General features: G+C 35.5%; 1 protein-coding gene and 1 pseudogene across 1 annotated transcript; one reads left to right on the top strand and one right to left on the bottom strand.

Annotated features, from left to right (window-relative positions):
• Window positions 1–24,202: 24,202 nt before the first annotated feature.
• Window positions 24,203–24,769, bottom strand: LOC116647158 (60S ribosomal protein L26-like 1). Its single transcript, XM_032428325.1, has one exon. The coding sequence runs from the start codon at window positions 24,767–24,769 to the stop codon at window positions 24,332–24,334; it is 438 nt and encodes a 145-aa protein (XP_032284216.1). The 3' UTR covers window positions 24,203–24,331.
• A 1,200-nt stretch (window positions 24,770–25,969) lies between these two features.
• LOC116647211 lies at window positions 25,970–26,125 on the top strand (annotated as a pseudogene).
• Window positions 26,126–26,514: the final 389 nt, after the last annotated feature.

Below are 26,514 nucleotides of genomic sequence, written 5' to 3'. Positions count from 1 at the left end.
CATCTCGGCTCTTTCCACAGTTTGGCTATTGTGGACATTGCTGCTATGGACAATGCAGTGCATATGGCCCTTCTTTTCACTACATCTGTGTCTTTGGAGTAAATACCCACGAGTGCAATTGCTGGGTCATAGGGTAGCTCTATTTTCAACTTTTTGAGGAACCTTCACACTGTTTTCCAAAGTGGCTGTACCAACTTGCATTCCCACCAACAGTGTAAGAGGGTTCCCCTTTTTCCACAACCTCTCCAAAATTTCTTGTTTCTTTCCCTGTCCATTTTGGCCATTCTAACTGGTGTAAGGTGGTATCTCAATGTGGTTTTGATTTGAATTTCCCTGATGGCTAATGATGATGAACATTTTTTCATGTGTCTGTTAACTATTTGTATGTCGTCTTTTGAGAAGTGTCTGTTGATGTCTTCTGCCCATTTTTTGACTTGACTGTTTTTTGGGTGTTAAGTTTGAGAAGTTCTTGATAGATCTTGGAAATCAGCACTTTGTCTGTAGTGTCATTTGCAAATATCTTCTCCCATTCTGTGGGTTGCCTCTTTGTTTTGTTGACTGTTTCCTTTGCTGTGCAGAAGATTTTTATCTTGATGAAGTCCCAAAAGTTCATTTTTGCTTTTATTTCACTAGCTTTTGGAGATGTATCTTGAAAGAAGTTGCTGTGGCCGATGTCGAAGAGGTTACTGCCTATGTTCTCCTCTAGGATTTTGATGGAGTCCTGTCTCACAATGAAGTCTTTCATCCATTTTGAGTTTATCTTTGTGTATGGTGTTAGGGAATGGTCGAGTTTCATTCTTCTGTATATAGCTGTCCAATTTTCCCAGCACCATTTATTGAAGAGATTGTCTTTTTCCATTGCATATTTTTTCTTGCTTTGTTGAAGATTATTTGGCCATAGAGTTGAGGGTCCATATCTGGGTTCTCTATTCTGTTCCATTGGTCTACATGTCTGTTTTTGTGCCAGTACCATGCTGTCTTGGTGATCACAGCTTTGTAATATAGCTTGAAATTGGGCAACGTGATGCCCCCAGCTTTGTTTTTCTTTTTTAATATTTCCTTGGTGATTTGGGGTCTTTTCTGATTCCCTACAAATTTTAGGATTGTTTGTTCCAGCACTTTGAAAAATGTCATTGGAATTTAGATTGCTCTGGGTAGCACAGACATTTTAACAATATTTATTCTTCCGATCCATGGGTATGGAATGTTTTTCCATCTTTTTGTGTCTTCTTCAACTCCTTTCATGAGTGTTCTGTAGTTCCTAGAGTATAGATCCTTTACCTCTTTGGTTAGGTTTATTCCGAGATATCTTATGGTTTTTGGTGCTATTGGAAATGGAATCATTTCTCTAATTTCTCTTTCTACAGTTGCATTGTTAGTGTATAAGAAAGCAACTGCTTTCTGTACCTTGATTTTGCATCCTGCCACATTACTGAATTGCTGTATGAGTTCTAATAATTTGGGGGTGGAGTCTTTTGGGATTTCCACATAAAGTATCATGTCGTCTGCGAAGAGAGTTTGACGACTTCTTTGCCAATTTGAATACCTTTTATTTCTTTTTGTTGTCTGATTGCTGTTGCTAGGACTTCTAGTACTATGTTGAACAATAGTGGCGAGAGTGGGCATCCTTGTCATATTCCTGATCTTAAGGGAAAGGCTCTCAGCTTTTCCCCATTGAGGATGATGTTTGCTGTGGGTTTTTCATAGATGGATTTTATGAACTTGAGGAATATTCCCTCTATCCCTATACTCTGAAGAGTTTTAATCAGGAAAGGATGCTGTATTTTGTCAAATGCTTTTTCTGCATCAATCGAGAGGACCATATGGTTCTTCTCTCTCCTCTTATTAATGTGTTCTATCACATTGATTGATTTGCAAATGTTGAACCACCCTTGCATCCCGGGGATAAATCCCACTTGGTCGTGGTGGATGATCCTTTTAATGTATTGCTGGATCCTATTAGCTAGGATTTTGTTGAGAATTTTGGAGTTCATATTCATCAGGGAAATTGGTCTGAAATTCTCCTTTTTGATGGGGTCTTTGCCTGGTTTGGGGATTAAGGTAATGCTGGCCTCATAGAATGAGTCTGGAAGCTTTCCTTCTGTTTCTATTTTTTGAAACAGCTTCAGGAGATTAGGTATTATTTCTTCTTTGAATGTTTGATAGAATTCCTCAGGGAATCCATCAGGCCCTGGACTCTTGACTTTTGGGAGGTTTTGGATCACTGCTTCAATCTCGTTACTGGTTATTGGCCTATTCAGGTTGTCAATTTCTTCCTGTTTCAGTCTTGGCAGCTTATAGGTTTCCAGGAAGGCCTCCATTTCATCCGGATTGCTCAGTTTATTGGCATATAGTTGTTGATAATAATTTCTAATAATTGTTTCTATTTCCTTGGTGTTAGTCATGATCTCTCCCCTTTCATTCATAATTTTATTAATTTGGGTCCTCTTTTCTTTTGGATAATTCTGGCCCGTGGTTTATCGATCTTATTAATTCTTTCAAAGAACCAACTTCTAGTTTTGTTGATCTGATCTACTGTGTTTCTGGTTTCTAATTCATTGATCTCTGCTCTAATCATAATTATTTCTCTTCTAATGTGTGGCTTAGGCATCGTCTGCTGCTTTTTCTCTAGTTCTTTAAGGTGAAGAGTTAGTTGGTGAATTCGGGATTTTTCTATTTTTTTGAGTGAGGCTTGGATGTCTATGTATTTCCCCCTTAGGACCGCCTTTGCAGTATCCCATAGGTTTTGGACCGATGTGTTTTCATTCTCATTGATTTCCATGAATTGTTTAAGTTCTTCTTTGATTTCCTGGTTGACCCAAACATTCTTGAGCGGAGTGGTCTTTAGCTTCCAAGTGTTTGAATTTCTGCCAAATTTTTTCTTGTGATTGAGTTCCGGTTTTAAAGCACTGTGGTCTGAGAATATGCAAGGAATAATCTCAATCTTTTGGTATCAGTTGAGACCTCATTTGTGACCCAGTATGTGGTCTATTCTGGAGAAAGTTCCATGTGCGCTCGAGAAGAATGAGTATTCTGTTGTTTTAGGGTGGAATGTTCTGTAAATATCTATGAGGTCCATCTGGTCTAGTGTATCATTCAAAGCTCTTGTTTCCTTGTTGATTTTCTGCTTAGATGATCTGTCCATTGCTGAGAGTAGAGTATTGAGGTCTCCTACAATTAACGTATTGTTATCAATGTGACTCTTTATTTTGGTTAACAGTTGGCTTATGTAGATGGCTGCTCCCATGTTGGGGGCATAGATATTTACAATTGTTAGATCTTCTTGTTGGATAGACCCTTTAAGAATGATATAGTGTCCTTCTGTGTCTCTAAATACAGTCTTTAGTTTAAAATCTAATTTGTCTGATGTAAGAATTGCTACCCCAGCTTTCTTTTAAGGTCCGCTGGCATGGAAGATGGATCTCCATCCCTTCACTTTCAGTCTGGATGTATCTTTAGGCTCAAAATGAGTCTCTTGTAGATAGCATATGGATGGGTCCTGTCTTTTTATCCAATCTGCAATCCTGTGCCGTTTTATGGCAGCATACTAGTTTAAAAAAAACCCACAGAAATGGAGCCAGACTACTTTAGTTTAAAATCTGCTTTTTCTTTTAAAAAACTTACTAGCTTGGTGACCTTAGACAAAATATCCATGCCTCAGTTTCCTCATGTGTAAGGATAATAACAGTACTTCCCTCATAGAGTTGTAAAAATAAAATGAGCTAATACAGATAAGTGCTTAGAAAAAATGCTCTGCACATAAGCTTTCAATATATGTTGGTTATAATAACTATTATTTTTGCTCTTAAGCAATACCATTTATTGAGCATATATCATGTATAAAATGCTCTAAATAACATCACCTTATATTAAACTTACATTATTAATAATTTGTTTGTGGCCCCATGGTTAGTCAGAGAATCAATCAAGGATTTATATAAATGTCTCCCTAACACCAAAAACCCATGCTTTTCCTATTGAGTATTAGAATCACCTAGGGTGCTTGTTAAAATGCAAGTTTGCAGTCTTTATGAAATGTTTACTGATTCAGAATCTCTGGGGATGGCTCCAGAAAAATCTTACTTTTTTTTAAATTTAGAAGACTGGTTGCTACCTTATTTTTACTTTTTATTTCCCAAGATATTAATATTTTTATTGAACTATTATTGATATGTTACATTAGCTTCAGGTGTACAACATAGTAATTTGACAATTCTATGTTATGCTATGCTCACCACAAGTGTAGCTATGCTCTGTCACCATAACACTACTCCAATACTATTGACTATATTCCCCATGCTGTACCTTTTATCCCTGTGACATTCATTGCGTAACTGGAAGCCCATACCTCCCACTCCCCTTCATGCATTTTGCCCATATATCCACCTCCTTCTCCTCTGGCAACCACTAGTTTGTTCTCTGTATTTATGGGTCTATTCTGCTTTTTTTGTTTGTTTTTTAGATTCCATATATAAGTGAAATCAGATGGTATCTGTCTTTCTCTGTCTGACTTATTTCACTTAGCATAATACTCTCTAGGTCCATCCATGTTGCTGCAAATGGCAAGATCACATTCTTTTTTATGGTTGAGTAATACTCTAGTGTGTGTGTGTGTGTGTGTGTGTGTGTGTGTGTGTGTCTCAAATCTTCTTTATCCATTCATCTACTGATGGACACTTGGGCTGCTTCCATATCTTGGCTATTGTAAAAAATGCTGCAATAAACATAGGGGTGCATATATCCCTTTGAATTAGTGTTTTTGTATTCTTTAGGTAAATACCTAGTAGTGCAATTGCTGTATTATATGGTTTTTCTATTTGTTATTTTTTGAGGAACCTCCACACTATGTTTCAGTGGCTGCACCAGTTTGCATTCCCACCAACAGTGCAGGAGGGTTCTGTTTTCTACACACTCTTGCCAACACTTCTTATATATTATCTTTTTGATACTAGCCAGTCTGACAGGTATATGGTGATATTTCACTGTGGTTTTGATTTGCACTTCCCTGATGAGAAAAATCTTACTTTTTGACCCATTCTTCAGGTCATACTTAGACACATTAATGACTGAATAACAATGCATTGGCTATACTCATTAACTTTCCCACTGGAACATTTTACCATTAACACCAATGCAAAAAGTCTACAAGTTAAGGCTCTGGCAGTATCAACCAAAGGACTATTAATGATTTCTTCTTTCCTCAGTTCTCAAGGCAGTTATACTTAGAATCATTTAGACAAATTATCAGGTAATAATTAAAATCTATTTGCTCACTATAAATTAAGAGTAATTTTATCTTTTTCGAAGAAGGCAGATTGATACTCAGGTCCATCCAATAATATGATTCCCCTTCTGTTTTATGAAATAGTGGATGATGAGTTGTTTGTTATACTATAAATAAATAAGTCTGATTAATAAAATTTGGACTGCTTCTATGTTAGTGTAGTGATTATCACTTTCAGAAACTACCATGCTAAAATATAAAACCTGGTCTGTGTGTGTGTGCACACACATACAATATTTGGAAGAGAAAATTTAGAAAAATAAATTGTTCTCAAAGTCACTTCCAAATATACTCATTATTTGTTTAGTGTTTAAATATATATACTCATTTCCTGGCTATTTCTACACACTTTTTTTTAAAAGATTTTATTTATTTATTTGACAGAGAGAGAGCAAGAGAGGGAATACAAGCAGGGGGAGTGGGAGAGGGAGAAGCAGGTTTCCCGCTGAGCAAGGAGCCCAATGCAGGGCTCAATCCCAGGACCCTGGGATCATGACCTGAGCCGAAGGCAGACGCTTAACAAATGAGCAACCCAAGCGCCCCAATTTCTTCACACTTTCGAACATAGTTATTTTTTAACACAGCTATCATTTCATATACAATTTTATAGTCTTTTTCATTTATCATATATGCATTTTTTGTTATGAAAGCCTTCATATACATTTTTCAGTGACTGATAATGTTGTGACTATAAGAGGTACTATAATGTACTCAATTATTATACAATAATTGTACATTTAGACTGTCTTCAATTATTTTATTATCAATTATAAAGTCTAAAATGCCAAATTGTTATATAATAGTTATCTTTGAGTAGTACAATTGTGTGTATTCTTTTCGAGTTTTTCAAAATTCCTACCATTAACATATATAAATTTTAACAGGGAAAATGTTATTCAAAATAAAATGAATTGTATAATAACAGGTGGTTACAGATAAAAGAACTGCAAATCTCAGACCCAATTTAAGAAGCAGTCTCTAGGAAAAGCCAAAGACAACAGGTAAGATAAAAGCAAGGACACCAGAGGAAATTTTAGACTCCCATGTCTCAGCTACAACAAATAGTACACACAGTCTAACTCCTACCCAGATAAAATAAAAGCTCATACTAAGGCCTATTTATCATAGTTCCCTTTACCTGATACATCATGTATGGCCTTCAACAACAACAAAATGTCACAAGACATGCTAAAAGGCAAAAAACACATTCTGATAAGCAAAAGTAAGCATCAGAACCAAACTTGGATACAGCAGAAATTTTGGAATTATCAAACCAGGAATTTAAAATAATTATGTTAAGGGCTCTAATTTTTAAAATGGACAATATGTAAGAATAGATGGGTAATGTAAGTAGAGAGGTTGAAACTCTAAAAATATCAAAAGGAAATTCTAGAATTCAAAAACACTTTAAGAGATATTTTTAAATGTCTTTGGTAAGCTCATCAGTAGACTACACACAGCCAAAGAATCAGTGAGGTTAAAGATATGTCAATGAAAACTTCCCAAATTGAAAAGTAAAGAGGAAAAAGAATTTTAAAAAATGAGATGGAATATCCATACAAATATCCTTATGAAAGGACAACATATACATAATGGGAATACCAGAAAGAGACAAGAAAGGAACAGAATAAATGAATAAAGTAATAACGGCTGAGATTTTTCCAAAATTAATGACTGACACCAAACTACAGATCCAGGAAACTCAGAGAACATCAAAGATGATATTCCAAAAAAATCTACAACTAGACAAATCACACCCAAACTAAAGAAAACCAAAGACAAAGAAAATCTTGAATAAAACCAGAGTGGGGGAAACCCACATTACCTATAGAGGAACAATGATAACAAACATCTTGTAAATAAGAAGAGAGTAAATTAAAATATATTAAGCACTGAGAGGAAAAGAAAAAAACCCACTAACCTAGAATTCTGTATCCACTGAAAATATCCTTCAAGAGTAAAGGAAAATAAAGACTTTCTCCAAAAAAATTAAATGGAGAGAATCTGTTGCCAGTAGACCTGGCTGCCTTGCAAGAAATGTTGAAAGTTCTTCAGAAAGAAAATTATATAGGTCAGCAACTGGAATCCACATAAAGAAAGGAAGGGTATTAGAGAAGAAATAAATGAAGGGAAAATATTTTATTTTTCTTATTCTTAATTAATCTAACAGAAAATAATTTATTCAAAATAATAATAGAAACAACTTTTGGAATGACCATATGTCATGGATAAATTAAACGAATGACATCAAAGTTATGGGGGACAGAAGGGAGGAATTGAGAATACTTTATAATAAGGTACTTGCATTATATGTGAAGTGAAAGTGGACTTACAGTGGTTGTGAATGTATATCACAATCTAGGGGAGCGCTATGAATATAAAAATAAGTACACTTGTTTTGCCAAGAAAACAAAGACAATGGAATCATATAAAATGTTCAATTAAAGCAAAGGCAGGCAGAAAAAGAGGGTAAGACAAAAAGAAAAAAGCATAGGGCAATGCATAAAAAGCAATTACAAATAGTATAGATATAAATCAAACTATATAAATAATCACTATAAATATCAGTGGTCTGAATGAACTGATTATAAGACAGAGGTTGTCAGAGTGGATCAAAAACACAACCCAACTATATGTTACCTTCAAGAAACTCACCTTAATATAAAAATATAGACAGATCGAAGTAAAAGGATAGAGAAAAATATGCCATGGTATTTGCACTAATGAAAAGAAGTTGAAATAGCTATATTAATTTCAGACAAAGGAAATTTCAGAGGAAGGAAAATCATCAGAATAAATAAAGGCATTACTAATAATAGGGTCAATTATCTAAGAAGACATAGAATCCTTAATGTATATGATACAAAATACCAACATACGTGCTGCAAAAATGATAGAACTGCAAAAAGAAATAGATGAATCCACTTTTAAAGTTGCAGAGTTCAATACCTCTCTATCAGTAATTCATAGATCTAGTAGGCAGAAAATAAGTAAAGATATAGTTGAACTGAACCATACCATCAATCATCTGGATCTAATTGACATTTATAGACTACTTCCTTCATCCAACAACAGAAGAATACACCTTCTTCTCAAACTCACACAGAACATTTACCAAGACAGATGAAATTCTGGGCCATAAAACTCACCTTAACAAATTTTTAGAAATAGACATCATATAAAGCATGCTCTCAAATAACAATGTAATTAAACTAGAAATCAGTAACAGAAAGACTTCCCCAAATACTTGGAGATTAAACATATTACTAAATGGCACCGGGATCAAAGAAGTCTCAGGAGAAAAATAAAAATATTCTGAATGAAATTAAATTGAAAATACAATTTAAATTTAAATTTTACCAAATTTATTAGATGCAGTGAAAGCTGTGCTTAAAGGGAAATGTAATGCATTAAGTGCATATATTAGAAAAGAAAGCTGAGTAATATTCCATTGTGTATATGAACCACATCTTCTTTATCCATTCATCTGTTGGTGTTATTTGCAACTAATGAATCATTGAACATTGTACCAAAAACTAATGATGTACCTAGATGTTGGCTAATTGAATTTAAATTTAAAAAAAAGAAAAGAAGGAAGAAACATCTAAAATCAATATAAGCTTTTTTTTTTATTATGTTATGTTAATCACCATACATTACATCATTAGTTTTTGATGTAGTGTTCCATGATTCACTGCTTGCATATAACACCCAGTGCTCCATGCAGAAAGTGCCCTCCTTAATACCCATCACCAGGCTAACCCATCCCCCCACCCCACTCCCCTCTAGAACCCTCAGTTTGTTTCTCAGAGTCCATAGTCTCTCATGGTTCGTCTCCCCCTCCAATTTCCCCCCCTTCATTCTTCCCCTCCTGCTGTCTTCTTCTTCTTCTTCTTTTTTTAACATATAATGTATTATTTGTTTCAGAGGTACAGGTCTGTGATTCAACAGTCTTACACAAAAAAAAAATAAAATCAATATAAGCTTCTACCTCAGTAAACTAGAAAAAGAGGGGTAAATTAAATCTAAAGTAATCAGAAGAAATTAAATAATGAATATTAGAGCAATAATCAATGAAATTTTAAACAGGAAAACAACAGAGAAATTCAACAAAATCAAAAGCTGGTTTTTTTTTGAGAGATCTGTACAATTGATAAATCTCTATCTAGTCTAACCAAGAAAAAAAGAGAAGAGACAAAATTTTTTTTAACTTTTTTTTTTATTATAGTAAAATACACATAATAAAATTTACTATCTTAACCATTTTTAAGTGTACAGTTAAATACATTCACATTGTTGTGCAACCATCCATCTCCAGGAGTCTTTTCACCTTGCAAAACTGAAACTCTGTACCCACAAAACAGTAACTCCTCCCATCCCTTGGCCCAAGGCAACCATCACCAATATAAATGCTATACCCATTAAACAATAACTCCTTCTTCTCTCCTCTCATTCCCTCATAACCTCTAATCTACTTTCTGTCTCTATGAATTTAACAATTCTAGGTACCTCATAAAAGTAGAATCATGAAATGTTTGTTCTTTTGTGACTGGCTTATTTCACTTAGCACAATGTCCTCAAGGTTCATCCATGTGTCAGAATTTCCTTTTTTAAGGTTGAATGATATCCCATTGTATGTATATATCACATTTTGTTTATCCATTCATCTACAGAGGGACACCTGGGTTCCTTCTACCTTTTGACTATCGTGAATAATTCTGCTATGAACATGGGTGTACAAATATCTGTTTGAGTTGCTGCTTTCTTTTTGTGGGGAGGGGGAAGATGTACTTCCCTGAGTGGCTTTTGCATAGCTTTTACCACTGCCTGTAAAAGGGAGGAGACAAATTATTAATGTCAAGAATGAAAGGGGCCGACACTACTGATTCCTTAAACAGTAAAAGAAAAATAAATAGTAGGGACAAATCTTTGCCCACAAATTTGACAACCAGATGAAATGGACCAATTCTTTGAAAGACACAAACTATAGAGTCTCACAAAAGGAGAAACAGATAATCTGAAAGGCCTATATCTATTAAAGAAATTGAATCAATAATTAATAATCATCCTAAAAAGAAAGAAGCAGGCTTAGATGGTTTCACTGGTGAATTCTAACAAATATTTAAGGAAGAAATTATCAACTCTCTCCAATCTGTTCTGAAAAAATAGAAGCAGAAGGAACACTTCCCAACTCATTCTATAAAGCCGACATTACCCTAATACCAAAAAAAGATAAAAACATTACAAGAAAGAAAAACAATAGGCCAATGTCTCTCATAAACATAAATGCAAAAATCTTCAACAGAATATTAGCAAATTGAATCCAACAACGTATATAAAGAATTATACACTATGACTAAATGGGATTTATCCCAGGTATCCCAGCTGGTTCAACATTCCAAAATCAAGTAATGTAATTCTTCACATCAACATGTTAAATTTAAAAAGTTATATGATCGTATCCAGAAATGCATAAAAATATTTACAAAAATCCAACACCCATTGGGATAAAAATTCTCAGCCAACTTAAAGGAGAAATCCCTCAATTTCATGAAAAGCACCTACAAAAAACCTACAGGTAACATCGTACTTAATGATAAGAAACTTGGTGCTTTCCCCCTAATTTTGGGAACAAGGTAAGCATGTTCTCTCTGCTCCTATTCAATATTGTACTGGAAATCTTAACTAATGCAATAAGATAAAGAAGGGAAATAAATGATATATAAATTGGAAAGGAAGAAATAAACTTTGTTCACAGACTACATGATCGTCTCTGTAAAAAAATTCCAAAGAATTAGCAATAATGAAAAAAGGGGACTCATAAGCAGTTATAGCAAGGTTGCAGGATACAGGTTAATATATATAAATCAATTGCTTTTCTATATACCAGCAATGAACAATTGTAATTTGAAACTTAAAACATAACACCATTTACATTAGTATAAAAAAAGGAAATACTTAGGTATAAATCTAACAAAATATGTACAAGATCTATATGAGAAAAACTACAAATCTCTGATGAAAGAAAATAAAGATTTATATAATGGGAAGATATGCCATGTCCACAGATAGGGAGATTCAATATTATTAACATGTTGGTTCTTCCTAATTGATCTACAGATTTTGTGGATTAATGCAATCCCAGAAATAATCCCAGCAATTTACTTGTGGATACTGACTGATTCTAAAGTTTCTATGGAAAGGCAAAAGACTCAGAATAGCCCATATAATATTGAAAAAGATCAAAGTCGGGGGACCAACAATCTGACTTCGAGGTTCATTTTTTAATTTTTTATTGAAGTATAATTAACATAGAGTGTTATATTAGTTTTGGGTGTACAATATAATGATTCAACAATTCTATACATTTCTTGGTGCTCATCTTGATGAGTGTATTTTATATATTTCACTATCCCTTTACCCACCTCTCCTCTGGCAACCACCAGTTTGTTCTCTATTTAAAAGTCTGTTTTTCTCTACTTGACTAACATAACATAATAATAATTTTAAAAAAGTAATACCAAAAATAAAATAAAAAAAATAAAAGTCTGTTTTTTTGGTTTGTCTGTTTTTTGTTAGCTTTCTTTCTTTCTTTCTTTCTTTTTAACAAGAGAACAAATCACCTTTATTTACTTTTAAGTTTTAATCCTTGAGGGATATAGCATCATGCAGATTCTGTGGCCAATGGCTTTAGCAGGAAGGCTGCTTTGGAACTTGGCACGAACCATGCCACTGTTTCCATGAGCATGAGTTACTTTTCCCTAGATTACTCTGGTTTTGTTCAGTTTGCCACCAGGAGTCACTGTGTTGTTCTTTGCTTTGTATGCATAAGCACATCTCTGGCCTATATAGAATTCAGTCTTATCTCAAGCATAAACACCTTCCATTTTAAGAAGGGCTGTGTGCTGCTTCTGGTTCCGGAGACCCCACTTATAGCCTGCAAAAATGGCCTTGGACCATAGCCTTCCAGACATATTTGTCATTTTAGAAGTCCCGCTCTGAGCAGGACTCCACAGGTTCCAAGACAGTGGAAAGAGAGGTTTTGTTTCTTTAATTCCACATATGAGTGAAGTCATATGGTATTTGTCTTTCTCTGACTTATTTTGCTTAGCATAATTCCCTCTAGTTCCATCTACATCATTGCAAATGTCAAGATTTCATTTTTTATGACTAATATTCCATCCTATATATATGTATATGCACACACACACACACCACATCTTCTTTATCCATTCATCTATGAATGGACACTTGGGTTGTTTCCATATCTTGGATATTGTAAATAATGCTGCAATAAATATAAGGGTGAATATATCTTTTTTAATTAGTGTTTTTGTTTTATTTGGGTAAATATCCAGTAGTGGAATTACTGGATCATATGGTAATTTCATTTTTAATTTTTTGAGGAACCTCCATACTGTTTTCCACAGTGGCTACACCAATTTGCATTCCTACCAACACTGCGTGAGGGTTCCTATTTCTCTGCATCCTTGGCAACACTTGTTATTTCTTGTGTTTTCAATTTTAGCCATTCTGACCAATATAAAGTAATATCTCATTGTGGGTTTAATTTGCATTTCCATGATGATGAGTGATATTGAGCATCTTTTCATGTGTCTGTTGGCCATCTGGATGTCTTCTTTGGAAAAATGTCTATTCAGGTCAGGACTTATTTTAAAGCTATAGTAATTAAGATAGTGTGGTATTGGTGAAATGATAGAGAATTAGATCAGTGGAACAGAATAGAGAGCCCAGAAATAGATCCAAACAAATATAGCCAATTGATCTTTGACAAAGAAACAATGTCAACACAATGGAGGAAAAAAGTCTTTTCAACAAATGGTGCTGGAACAACTGGACATCACATGTAAAAAAATAATGAGTCTAGACACAGACATTATACCTCTTATACCTTTCACAAGAATTAACACAAAATGGATCATAGGCCTAAATATAAAACACAAAAGTATAAAACTTCTAGAAGACAGCACTGGAGAAATTCCAGGTGAACTTGGGTTTGGCAATGAATTTTTAGATGTAACTCCAAAAGCAGGATCCATAAAAGAAAATAATAATAATTTGGACTTCATTAAAACTAAAATCTCCTGCTCTGGGAAACACAATGTTAGCAGAATGAAAAAAAAATCCACAGATTGGGATAAAATATTTTCAAAACACATAACTAATAAAAGACGTGTATCCAAAATATTTAAAGAACTCCTAAAATCAGTATGGAAACAAACAACCCAACTAAAATGTGGGCAAAATATCTAAACAGACACCTCGGAGTGCCTGGGTGGCTCAGTTGTTAAACGTCTGCCTTCGGCTCAGGTCATGATCCCAGGGTCCTGGGATCGGGCCCCACATCAGGCTCCCTGTTTCGCGGGAAGCCTGCTTCTCCCTCTCCCACTCCCCCTGCTTGTGTTCCCTCTCTCGCTGTGTCTCTCTCTGTCAAATAAATAAATAAAATCTTAAAAAAAAAAAAAAAACAATAAACAGACACCTCAACAAAGAGATACACATTTGGCAAATAAGCTGTGTGAAGATGCTCAACACCATATGTTAGGGATTTGTGAGTTAAAACAATGAGATACCACTACATACCTATTAGAATGGCTAAAATCCAAAACACTGACAACACAAATGCTGACAAGGATGTGGAACAGCAGGGACTCTTTCTCTGTTGGTGGGAATGCAAAACAGTACAGTCACTTTGGAAGACAGCTTGGCAGTTTCTTAACAAAACTAAGCATACTCTTACCATGTAACATTTGTACATCTTATGTATTTACCTCAATTGACTTGATAACTTACATGCACACAAAAAACTGTACACAAGCATTTATAGCAGCCTTATCCATAACTGCCCCCAAATCGGCAGCAACCAAGATGTTCTTCAATAGGTGAATGGCTAAACAAACTTTGGTATACATCTATACAATAGAATATTACTCAGCAATAAAATGAAATGAGCTATTAAGCCACAAAAAGAAATGGAGGAGCATTAAAATCATATTGCTAAGTGGAAAAAAGCCAGTCTTTAAAAGGTACTATATTATTCCTACTATATGACATTTTGCAATGGCAATACTATATAGACAGTAAAAAGATCAGTGATTGCCAAGGGTTGAGGGGTGAGAGGCAAAGGGATAAATAGGTGGAACACAGGGATTTTTACAAAAGTGAAACTATTTTGTATGATACTATAATGGTGGCTACATGACATTATGAGTTTGTCAAAACCCACAGAACTGTACACCAAGTGTGAACCTTAATATAAAATAAAATAGATAAAAGTGCATTGACCATCACTATAATTACCCTGGATTGCAATTCTATTTTCATAAGACAGAGTTCCATAAGTAAACTCAGTCAATATGTATAGCTATATTTAAGATGCTTGTTACAGCTGAATCAATTTCCTAAAGTGTTTTACCAGTTTTCAAACCAGTGACCAGTGTTACATCTTAGATTCTCATAGTAGATTTTACATTTGTCAGTCTAGCTCTTCCCTAATCCTGGCAAGTCAACTCACAAGAGTATATGTTGGTCATAAGAAAGAGAAGTCATGAGGATACAGATAGATTAGCAAAAGGCATCACTCTCAGGAAACAAGAGTAGTAGCTATTTGTCACTTCTTGGCTGCTCGGCATTCTAGCCCATTTGAACATTTAGCTGTATCAAGACACTGAATACTTCTCTTCTCTTCTCTGTAAATGAATCAGTAAAAAAACTCCATAACTTAGTATACACATAAAATAGCAGACCCTTACTGTATTTATCAGTTGTTTGTCCATTTCATTGCTGAGTTGTATTCCACTGTATGAGTGTAACACAGTTCCTTTATCCTTTCACCAGTTGATGGGCATTTAGGTTGTTTTCAGTTTGGAGATATTTTGAATAATGCTGATATAAATAATTGCATACAAGTCTTTGTTGATGAATCTTGAAAGGGTTATGCTAAGTGGAAAAAACTCAGATACAAAAGACTATATATTATATAATTTTATTTATATGATATTATAGAAGAGGCAAAATCCCAGTGACAAAAATCTGACCAGTAGACAGGAGATAAACTTAAAATAGCACAAGAAAATTTGAGGGGTTATGCAAATGTCCTATATCTTGATTTTGGTGGTAGTTACATAATTATATTAATTTATCAAAGCTCATCAAATTGTACACTTAAAATTGGTGAAACTTATTGTATGTAAGTTATACCTTAGTAAAACCAACTAAAAGAAGAAAAAAACAATAATTCTCAAGGACACTACAGTCTCAACCTATCAACTGAAGGATAGCCTCTGCCACACTGACGCTAGTTCATTATATTATACAGAGAAGTGTTAGTTCATTCTCTTCATCTCCTTAATACCTTCTTCCCTTTCAGATTTTTTTAGCTGATTGGGAGTGGAAAATAATGTGATTGCTGAGCCATACACTTCTTTATAGCCTTTCCCTGAACTACAGAAAGATACAACTGAAGCTTTCCAAAATAATGTTTATAATGACTACATTCTAAGTCAAGGATGATTCTAATTCACAGTCTCCATCTGGCAGGACTGAAGGGGATGGTTTTATACTTTCAATTGTGTAGTGTTTATGGTTGTAGCCATGGTGCCTATCATAGTGCCTGGCATAGTAAACATTCCATAAATATTTATTGTCTGAAAAAAATACAGTTAAATGGTTCATTCTGTTTTAAGTGTTCTATTGAAAAACTATCTAAGCTTGAAGAGAAAACCTCCTTAACTACAATACAATCTATAATCACAGACTTTCGAAATCGTAGTACATAGTGCAGTTCTCTAGCCAGATATCCCCATCAGGATCAAGCCACTCTGTCCTCCATTTGCAGGAGTGGGGGTACTAATGGCTCATAGCTGAGTCCCTCTCTGAGACTTGACCTAAAGAAGCCACCTTGCCCAAAATTATGGTCCCTCCTTGGCAGCAGCCTGCACCTAATGACTGGTTAGTGTAGGGGGGACAAAGACCTGACCCCCTTGCCTCAATTCAGGACAATTCTGAGGGACAATTCTAGCTCTAGATAGTCCTGTTAGATAGCCTAAAGCCTGATTGCAGCCATATCAAGGTTTATATTCCCCTCTGCACATCTGGCTTCTCACTCTCTTAAAGATGCTACTCCTGGGATCATTCTCCAATAAACCTCCTGTACGCAACTATTTGTTTTCTTGGGAAACCTGACCCAAGACAATTCACATTAGTAATAATCCTAAGAAGTAGTATTAAATATGGTATCTTAAAGCTAAATCTCTCACTGGTCAGACAGATAGGAGGACTTCATCTGTAGTGGTAAGTGGAGTACTAATAGCCATTGGTACAGTGTAGCAGTACAATTGTTAACACAGTCACTGCTGGTGAACTGGAATGGAATATGGAATGGAGAGGAATACTACAGTGTGCACAATATCTCAGACATTTGAATGACTTGAGTAGTAATTATAGGGAATATGGAATTGGATGACTTTTGTGGGTATTATTGATGCACTGGAGAGAACAATAAAAGGATGAGGCTGATAAATCACCAATTTAAGGCAAAACGTGAAAGTCAGAGGGCTTCCAAGGCAGCATATAAAGAAACTCATTGTCTGCAGCTAGAGGGCAGACTTAATTATAAAAGCGGAGGAGCTCGAGAAGCTGAAATTCTCGATACTGTATCAAAGACAGGACAATCATAAGGGAGAAAAGGGACTCTGAATCTTGGGATAAGGACATATGCATCAATATACTTGAAATTCTTGAATCCCCAGATTCCCTTGAACCCACTGGGACTGCAAAAGGAGTCCACTGCTCTCTGTTAAAGTAGCATTTACACTTATTCAGCCATAAAGAATGAAATCTTGCCATTTGCATCATGGATGGAGCTAGAGGGTATTATGCTAAGTGAAATAAGTCATACAGAGAAAGACAAATACCATATGATTTCACTTACATGTGGAATCTTAAAACAAAACAAAACAAAATAAATGAACAAAACAGAAACAGATTCACAGATACAGAGAATAAACTGGTGGTTGCCAGAGGGAGGGGGGCTCAGGAACAAGTGAAATACATGAAGGGTATTACAAGGTACAAATTTCTAGTTATAAAATAAGTCATAATGATATAAAGTACAGCATAGGGAATATAATCAATAATATTATAATAATTTTGTATGGTGACAGACAGTAACGACCTACCATGGTGATCATTTCCTAATCTACAAAAATATTGAATCACTATCTTGCATACCTAAAATATAATATTGTATGTCAATTATAGTTCAATAAAAAAGTAAAGTAGTATTCACCCATTGCTTAAAGACAATGCACAAGCCACTTGCCTTGCAAGACAATCCCCACCTCCCTTCCTGGCCAACAGACAAATAACTAAGGTGAAGTCATAACATAATCTAGCCGGGGAAAGTACTGGCCTGGCCAAAAGAAGGAAAAGTAACTATACACTGAATGAACTAGAAGATCTAATCTAGCAGGAAGGTATATATGGGGCTAGACCCTGAAGATACTGAATCAAGGGGAACAGAATACAGTTGGAAGTGGTGAGTTTATCAATATGGGAGAAATTCCCCATTATTAAGGGTTTAATAATCTAGCAAAAGCAGGGGAGAGTGATGACATGCTACTAGAATGGCTTCCGGAAACATGGAAAAAGTACCCACTCCAACTGAAAAATACATGTCAGGATTGCCATGGAAGATGGTAGGGGAAGGAATCAAAAAGCTCAGAGAAGTGGGCATGCTAGAGTAGATTTACAATATAAGACCAGAATACTCAACAACTCATCATATTCTGCAGAAAGTCCAGAGGATAATCTATCTACCAAAACAATATGGAATGCACTGGCAACAAAGGAACTAGCAGTTTTGAGAAACTCAAAGGGTTACTACATTAGTTTCATTTTTCTCTGTAACAAATTACCATAAACTGAGTGCTAGCAATACACATTTATTCTACCACAGTTCCCACGGGTTAGGAATCAAGGCATGGTTCAACTGGGTCTAATGCTTCAGGATCTCTCACAGGGTACAATCCTTCCTAGGGCTCAAGATTTTCTCCAAGCTTGCATTTTTCTTTGGAAGATTTTCTTCTAAGTTTGCATGGTTGTTGGAAGAACTCATCTCTTTGTAAAACAGAGATCTTCTTACTATCAACTAGAGACCATCCTGAGGTCATAGAGGCTGCCTCTCCATATAAAGCTTAAAATCGGTTTGTTGATATCCATAGAATAACTTGCTGGGATTTTGAGTGGGATTGCATTGACTCTACAGATCAAATTGGAAGAACTGACATCTTGATAATATTCAGTATTCCTACCCATGAATATGGTATATCTATTTAGTTCATCAGAGTTTTGCAGTTTTCCTCCTTTAAATCTAGTACATACTTGGTTAGATTTATATTTAGGCATTTCATTCATTTGGGTGTTAATGTAAATAGCATTGTCTTTTTAATTTTAAGCTCCACTTGTACATTGTTGGCTTATAGGAAAGCAATTGACTTGTATATTAATCTTGTATCCTGCAACCTTGCTGCAATTGCTTATTAATTACATGAGCTTTTTGTCAATTCTTTCAGATTTTCTACATAATCATATCATCTTCCAACAAAGACAGTTTTAGGTCTTCTTTCCATAGATAGATAGATAGATAGATAGATAGATAGATAGATAGATAGATAGATCGATCTTTTATTTCCTTTCTTGCCTTATTGCATTAGCAAGGACTTCAGTATGATGTTGAAAAGGAGTGGTAAGTGGGTACACCCTTGCTTTGTACCTATCTTAGTGGGAAAACTTCCAGTTTCCTACCATTGATTATGATGTTAGCTGTAGGTTTTTTATAGATATTCTTTATCAAGTTTAGAAAGTTCCCCTCTGTTCCTAATTTTCTGAGAGTTTTTATCCTGAATGAGTGTTGGATTTTGTCAAATAATATATTGATATAATCATGTAATTTTTCTTTCTTAGCCTGTTGATGTGATGGATTACATTAATTGATTTTTAACATCTGAACCAGCCTTGCATACCTGGGATAAATCTCATGTTATATAATTCTTTTTATATACTTTAAAAAATTTGATTTGCTAATGTTTTGTTGAGGATTTTTGAATCTATGTTCATGGGAGGTACTAGTCTGTAGTTTTCTTTTCTTGTAATGTCTCTGTACGGTTTTGGAATTAGAGTATCATTGGCCTCATAGAATGAGTTAAGAAGTATTCTCTTTGTTTCCATCCCCTGAAAGAGACTATAGATAAGTGGTATAATTTCTTCCTTAACTGTCTTACGATTCACCAGTTAAGACTATCTGGGTGCAGTGCTTTCACTTTTGGAAGGTTATTAATTATTGATTCCATTTCTTTAACAGATATAGGCCTATTCAGATTGTCTATTTCTTCCACTATGAGTTTTCACAGATTGTAATTCAAGGAATTGGTCCATTTCATCTGGTTATCAAATTTGTGAGCACTGAGTTGTTCACAGTATTCCTTTATTATCCTTTTTTTTTTTTTTAATTTTTTTTATTGTTATGTTAATCCCCATACATTACATCATTAGTTTTAGATATAGTGTTCCATGATTCATTGTTTGTGCATAACACCCAGTGCTCCATGCAGAACGTGCCCTCCTCAATACCCATCACCAGGCTAACCCATCCTCCCAACCCCCTCCCCTCTAGAACCCTCAGTTTGTTTTTCAGAGTCCATCGTCTCTCATGGTTCTTCTCCCCCTCCGATTTCCCCCCCTTCATTCTTCCCCTCCTGCTACATTCTTCTTCTTCTTTTTTTCTTTCTTAACATATATTGCATTATTTGTTTCAGAGGTAAGCCTCTAGCCAGATCTGTACCTTTATTATCCTTTTAATTTCCATGGTTTCTAGAGTGATGTCTTCTCTTTCATTTCTGATATTAGTAACCTGTATTATCTTTTTTTTGGTAGTTAGTCTGGCTAGAGGCTTATCGATTTTATTGATATTTACAAAGATCCAGCGTTTGGTTTCATTGATTTTCTCTATTAATTGCCTGTTTCCAATTTTATTGATTGTTGCTCTAATTCTTTTTTTTTTTTAACTGAACACTCCACAGTCTCTCCTTTCTTCAGCAAGAGACAGAAGTTAAACTGAGATTCATAAATGATTAAACACAACAGTAAAATCTGCAGTGCCTTTTTCATAAGCCTAGCAGATGCTTTGCTGAAATATTCTTGTTTCTATGGCCTGCTGAGATAAAAGATTCTAGATCCTGTAATCTATGCAATGAGGAAAATAGCCATAGCAACTCAAAAAGTTGTTGTTTAACATAGAATACATATAAAGCACAAGACATAGTGCCAGATATATATAGGAACTCAAATAGTTGTCATTAACTTCAAATTGACATTTTGGTAGAGGAATACTTCAGACCAGGCTCCTACTGAGTTCAGAGACAAGAAATCAGTTACATAAACAAAATCATTCTGTTCTTCAATTTTCTTGTGCTTTTTAGCATAATAAAGGGGTTTTAAACTTTTCATTATTGTAATATTTTCACTACCTTGTCTATCTATACTTAATCTCGTATTGTACTTATGATAGTTTCAAGAAATGCCTAATAAGAACATGAGACTTTAATCATAAAACTTCTAGTTGTGTGTGTATTTTATATAATTGTCATTTACTCTTGGATCTGCAGAGCTTTTATTTCTTTTCTTTTCTTTTGCTTACTTTGAATTTAATTTGCTCTTTTTCTAGTTTCCTAAAGTGGAAATTTAGATTAATGATTTTAGATCTTTCTTCTTTTTAATATATGCAGTCAATGCTATAAATTTCCCTCTAAGAACTGCTCTCACTGCATCACACAAATTTTGATAAATTGTGCCTTCATTCTAGGGGTGCCTGGGTGGCACAGTCAGTTGAGTGTCCAACTCTTGGTTTTGGCTCAGGTCATGATCTCAGGGTTGTGGGATTGATCCCCACATCGGGCTCTGTAGGGAGTCTGCTTGAGAGTCTCTCCTCTTCTCCCTCTGCCCCTCCCCCACACTCTCTCTTGAATAAGTGAATAAATCTTAAAAAAAATTGTGTCTTCACTTTAATTTAGTTCAAAATATTTTAAATTTCTTCTTTAGATTTCTTTGACCTAGGTGGTATTTAGATGTGTTTGATTAATCTCCACATATTTGGGGATTTTCCAGTTGTCCTCTTGTTATTGATTTCTAGTTTAATTCCATTGTGCTCAGAGAGCAGACACTGTATAATTTCTATTCTTTTCAATTTGTTAGGATATATGTTATGGCCCATGGAATGACTTTTCAAAGGTACAGCTGAAACTAGAGCTTGGAGAGGACACTCTAAATCACTGACCATCATATGGTGCTGTGTTACCAAAAGGTAGAATTGATGAGTTTAGGAACCAGTGGGGGATAATAGGAATGGCTCTGCTAATAATTACTTCCTGGGACCCACATAAGAAATTTGTGCTGCCCATCCCTGAAATTTCTTTACTCTCGTTCTAGGGGTCTTGGTTCCTATATAAGGAATGCTTTCACCAAGGTAACAGTAACACTGCTACTAAACTTAAAACTTATGACTGCTGCACAGTTTCTTTGAGTCTTTCATTGTAAAAGAGCAACAGGTACAACAAGGACTCAGCATCATAATAGGGGTAATTGACCCTGATAATCAGTATGAGATAGGGCTACTGTTAAATAATGGGGGCAGAGAAGAATATGCTTGGCACCCAGGTAATCCAATTATGTGTCTTTTGCTGCTACTTTATCCAATTATGATAGTAAATAGACAAGTAGAACAGCCAGGATGACCCTTCAGAATAGTATTTAGTTAAGACAAGGGAATTGGACATTTTTATCCCCACGTTAACTACTCATTGCATATTCTCTGCCCTTAGGAAGGGGACATAACTGTGAACAAAGTGGTTCCCTTTAGCCAAGGGCTAGTCCCAGAGAGCGTCTCACACTGAGCCTACAGCAGCAGCTAGCCATCCTGGAACCTACAAAAATGAGTGCCTTGGTCTTAGTCTGAGTCTGGTTCCCAGGGGAATCTGACCTAAAACAACATCAAGTAAGAAAAATTATGTGTGTGTATAAAATACATGCATATATACACACATATAAGAAGTGTATAATATATACATGTGTGATGGTTAATTTTATGTATCAACTTGTGGACCACATGGTACCTAGATATTTGGTCAAACTTTCTGAGTATTTCTGTGAGGATCTTTTTCAATGAGGTTAACATTTAAATTGGGAGACTGAGTAAAGCATGTTGTCCTCCCTAATGTGACTGGTCCTCATCCAGTCAATTGAAGACCTGAACAGAACAAAAAGGCTAAGTAAGAAGGAACTTCTGCTGCCTGAGTGGTTTGAGCTGGGACATTGGCTTTTTCCTGCCTTTGAAACTGAACTGAAAAATTGTTTCTTCCTAGGTCTCAAGCCTGCTGAGCTTTGGACAAGAATTATGCCACTGGCTCTCCTGGTTCTCATTCCTTTGGTCTCAGACTATAACTATACCACCAGCTCTCCTAGGTCTCCAGCTTGCCAACTGCATATCTTAGGGCTTCTCAACCTCCATAACCATGTGATCCAATACCTTATAATAAAATATTATACACACAGACAAAACATAAACATACACACATATCCTATTGGTTCTGTTTCTCTGAACCATGAGTAATATATATTTTAATATATATATTATATATATATATTTTTTAATATATATTACATATTTTAATATATATGTATATATGCAGGTGTGTGTGTATATATACATATGATCAATTGCTATTTGACTACTTGTGATGAATAAATATCTAAATTATAGAGAAGATATAAATAAAATAAATATCAATATAAAATACATATAAAAACCCAATGAGGTAGTAAAATATAATTCTTTTTCCACTGGAATACTGGTCTCATTAATTTCAAAACTGAATTGTAATTCTCATAATAGCAGCTACTATTATTTAGCTGTTACCACTTCCCAAGCTTTGCAATAAATTTTTATTAAATCTTGCTTTTATGGAAATATAATATTGTTTCATTTGTAATTAACTATCCCATCATATATTTCCAGAAGATAAGGATTCTGCCATTAAAAATTACCACTATACCACTATCACCCAGAAAAAAAGTAATAATTCCTTATCATCATGAAATACCACTTGGTGTTCAAGTTGGTATTTGTTGTATTAGTTGTCTTCTATTTTTTAGTGTATTTGTTTGAATCAGGATCAACAAGTTCCATATATTCAGATGGTTTGCATATATCTTAAATCTCTTATAATCTATAATTTGCCTTTCTATTCTTTCCCTCTTTTTTTAATGGAAAACTGGATTGTTTTCTGTGGTAGGCTGAAAAATACCTCCTCTCAAAGATATGCACAACCTAATCTGTGGAAACCTAGAATGTAAGCTTAACTGGCAAAGGGCGGGGTGCAGATATTGTTAAATTAAGGATCTTGTAAAAGGGAGATTATCCTAGATTATCTGGGCAATCCCTAAATGCAATCACAAAGGTCCTTACAAGTGGGAGGCAGAGAGAGGTTTTACATACACAAAAAAAAAAATCCAACATGACTAGGGACACAGAGATTGAAGTGATGTGGCCACAAACCAAGGAATGCTGGCAGCCACCAGAAGCTGGAAGAGACAAGGAACAGATTATTTTCTAGAACCTTTGGGGAGAATATGGCCCTGCTGACACCCTGATTTCAGCCCAGTGATACTTATTTAAAACCTCTGGCCTCCAGAACTGTGAGAGAATAAATTTCTGCTTTTTTTTTTTTTTTTGATAGTAAGATGGATTTTATCTATAAAACAATGCAAACTCCCCGTGGAATTAGGAAACATTTTCAATCGTTATTCATAAAATTATTAATCAAAACAGCAAAAGTGGATTTACAAAGCTACATTATCAATAGCAAAACAGGAAGGAGATAAAATGTTTGGCAGATGTCTTGAAAAGTTTCAAAGGAACACAAACCAGGCTAAAGGTCTACAGTTAAACTGTGCTTGCACAACAGGTTACATTCACTCCTGCATTTTCTCAATAAGTTCTTCCTTATATTTGCCTTTCTCTTTTCCAACCTGTCGAGATTTGGCTTTGCGTTTGAGAATTTTTTTCCGATCTTTGTCCAGCTTTAGCCTGGTGATAACCACCTTGCTCGGGTGAATGCCCACATGCACAGCTGTCCCATTAGCCTTCTCACGCTGCACCCGCTCGATGTAGATGACATATTTCTTTCTGTACACCTGGACCACCTTGCCAATTTGCTGACCTTTGTAGTGTCCTCGAACCACCTGGACCTCGTCGTCCTTGCGGATGGGCATGGAGCGGATGCTATACTTCCGCCGCAGCTCCTTGGAGAGTGGGGAAGACATAATCTTCCTGCGCATGTGCAAGGGCGCATTGAAGTGGCTTTTGCGGTTTTTGCTGTGGTCTGAGGTAACGAAGGGGTTGAACTTCATGCTGACCGTCTTGCGCCCGTTATGTCACATTTCTGCTTTTTTAAAGCTACAATTATCCAGATATTTGTTACAGCAGCCATAGGAAACTAACACATTTTTCCCTGAATAACTTTCTGTCTGGGTTTTGCTGATTTCATTCATTTGATTTTCATTCATATGTTCTTCTGTCTTCTGTATTTCCTGTTCATTGCTATTTCTTTCACAAGATGATTTTATAGGAGGTTTGTGTACCTCTATCTGGGGGTATATTCTCTCAGGTTGTTTCTCATTTGTAATTTTTTAGCACCTACTATTAAATGTTGCCTAGATCCATTTATTCATTAAGGGTTACCAAATATTTAAAATCTCTGTGATAGGTACTATATTTATATATATACACATATGTATATATAATCTTCAATCTTAGCCACAACCTTGCATTTTTGGTATTATATGATCAGAAAACTAATAAATTTTGAAAGTGGAGGATTAAAATACAAAGTCTGGAGTATGTCTATAATGCTTCAGTTTTATCAGGAAGCTTGAGTGAAACAGGTGAGCATTAGACATGTTTAGACGACAGCAACCCCACCACTGTCCTCAGTATCTATATTATCCACTGATTTAGATGGGAACTAGGAGTCTCTGTGGGAAAAACATTTCTCATGTAGATGTTATACATAAAATATGCACATTAGAGATCCTTAGACTTTAATATATTTTTTTAAGGCTGTCTTAAGCCAGTTTTGAGGCCCTGGCTAGAGGCCAGTTCCCCTTCTTGAACAGCTAATTAAGTCCTTATCCCAACTACTTCCCTTATCAGGCTCTCACACTCTGGGCCCCTATGTACCTTCTCTAACCACCCCAGGAGCCAGATACCAGACAACTAGGAAAAGCCCCCAAGAGTACAAGAATTTATTCAAATTAACCAATCCACAGGAAGCCCATAAAACCTAGCTAACCCCACCCCACTTGTGATACATAAGCTGCCCTCCACAGCTCCAAGCTTGCTGTTACCCTATCCCCAAATGCAACCTGCTGTGTGGCCCTGCCTGGCAGCCTTCTCTCATTTGGAGCTGTAAGAAACAGAATTTTGCCTTTCATCTATCCCAGCATCAGTGTGTTGTGTCCCACTATCTAAAGAATTTTTAAATCTTATGAAAGACTATTCCATCTCTTTTTCGCCGCCATCCTGCTCTGCGTGGCTGGCTGCTTCTCGCCATGTCTTCTCACAAGACTTTCAGAATCAAGTGATTCCTGGCCAAGAAACAAAAGCAGAATCGTCCCATTCCCCAGTGGATTCGGATGAAAACTGGTAATAAGATCAGGTACAACTCCAAGAGGAGGCACTGGAGAAGAACCAAGCTGGGTCTATAAGGCATCACACATCATGAGATGACACACTTAATTGGCACACATATTTAATTAAGCTGTGTGAAGATCATGTGTTCTATCATTCTGTAAACATCCTTCCTACCTGGCCGTAGACTTGTCTTATCATGGAAATGATTTTCCTCTGTGACTATGCCTCCGCACCAGTAGGTTGGTTCGGTAATAAATGCGAGACCTTTCACCTCTAAAAAAAAAAAAAAGACTATTCCAGCTTTACATGGAAATGATAAAGTTAGGTCTTTCTTTGACTTGCTTTTCTTTTTTAATCACCTATAACTTTGCACAAACCATTAAAAGTACTTTTTAAATCTCACAGCTATTATTTTATTTTGATCTTTTTCTTCACACTAACCCACTGAGGAAGGCAGAATAAG

This window comes from Phoca vitulina, unplaced genomic scaffold (genome assembly GCF_004348235.1).
Source record: "Phoca vitulina isolate PV1807 unplaced genomic scaffold, GSC_HSeal_1.0 scaffold39, whole genome shotgun sequence".
Lineage (NCBI taxonomy): Eukaryota > Metazoa > Chordata > Mammalia > Carnivora > Phocidae > Phoca > Phoca vitulina.
This window is presented reverse-complemented; position numbering and strand designations above follow the sequence as displayed.

What these genes read in the sequence shown, in the direction of transcription:
- LOC116647158 (XM_032428325.1), bottom strand. Translation starts at nt 24,769, where the DNA reads ATGAAGTTCAACCCCTTCGTTACCTCAGACCACAGCAAAAACCGCAAA.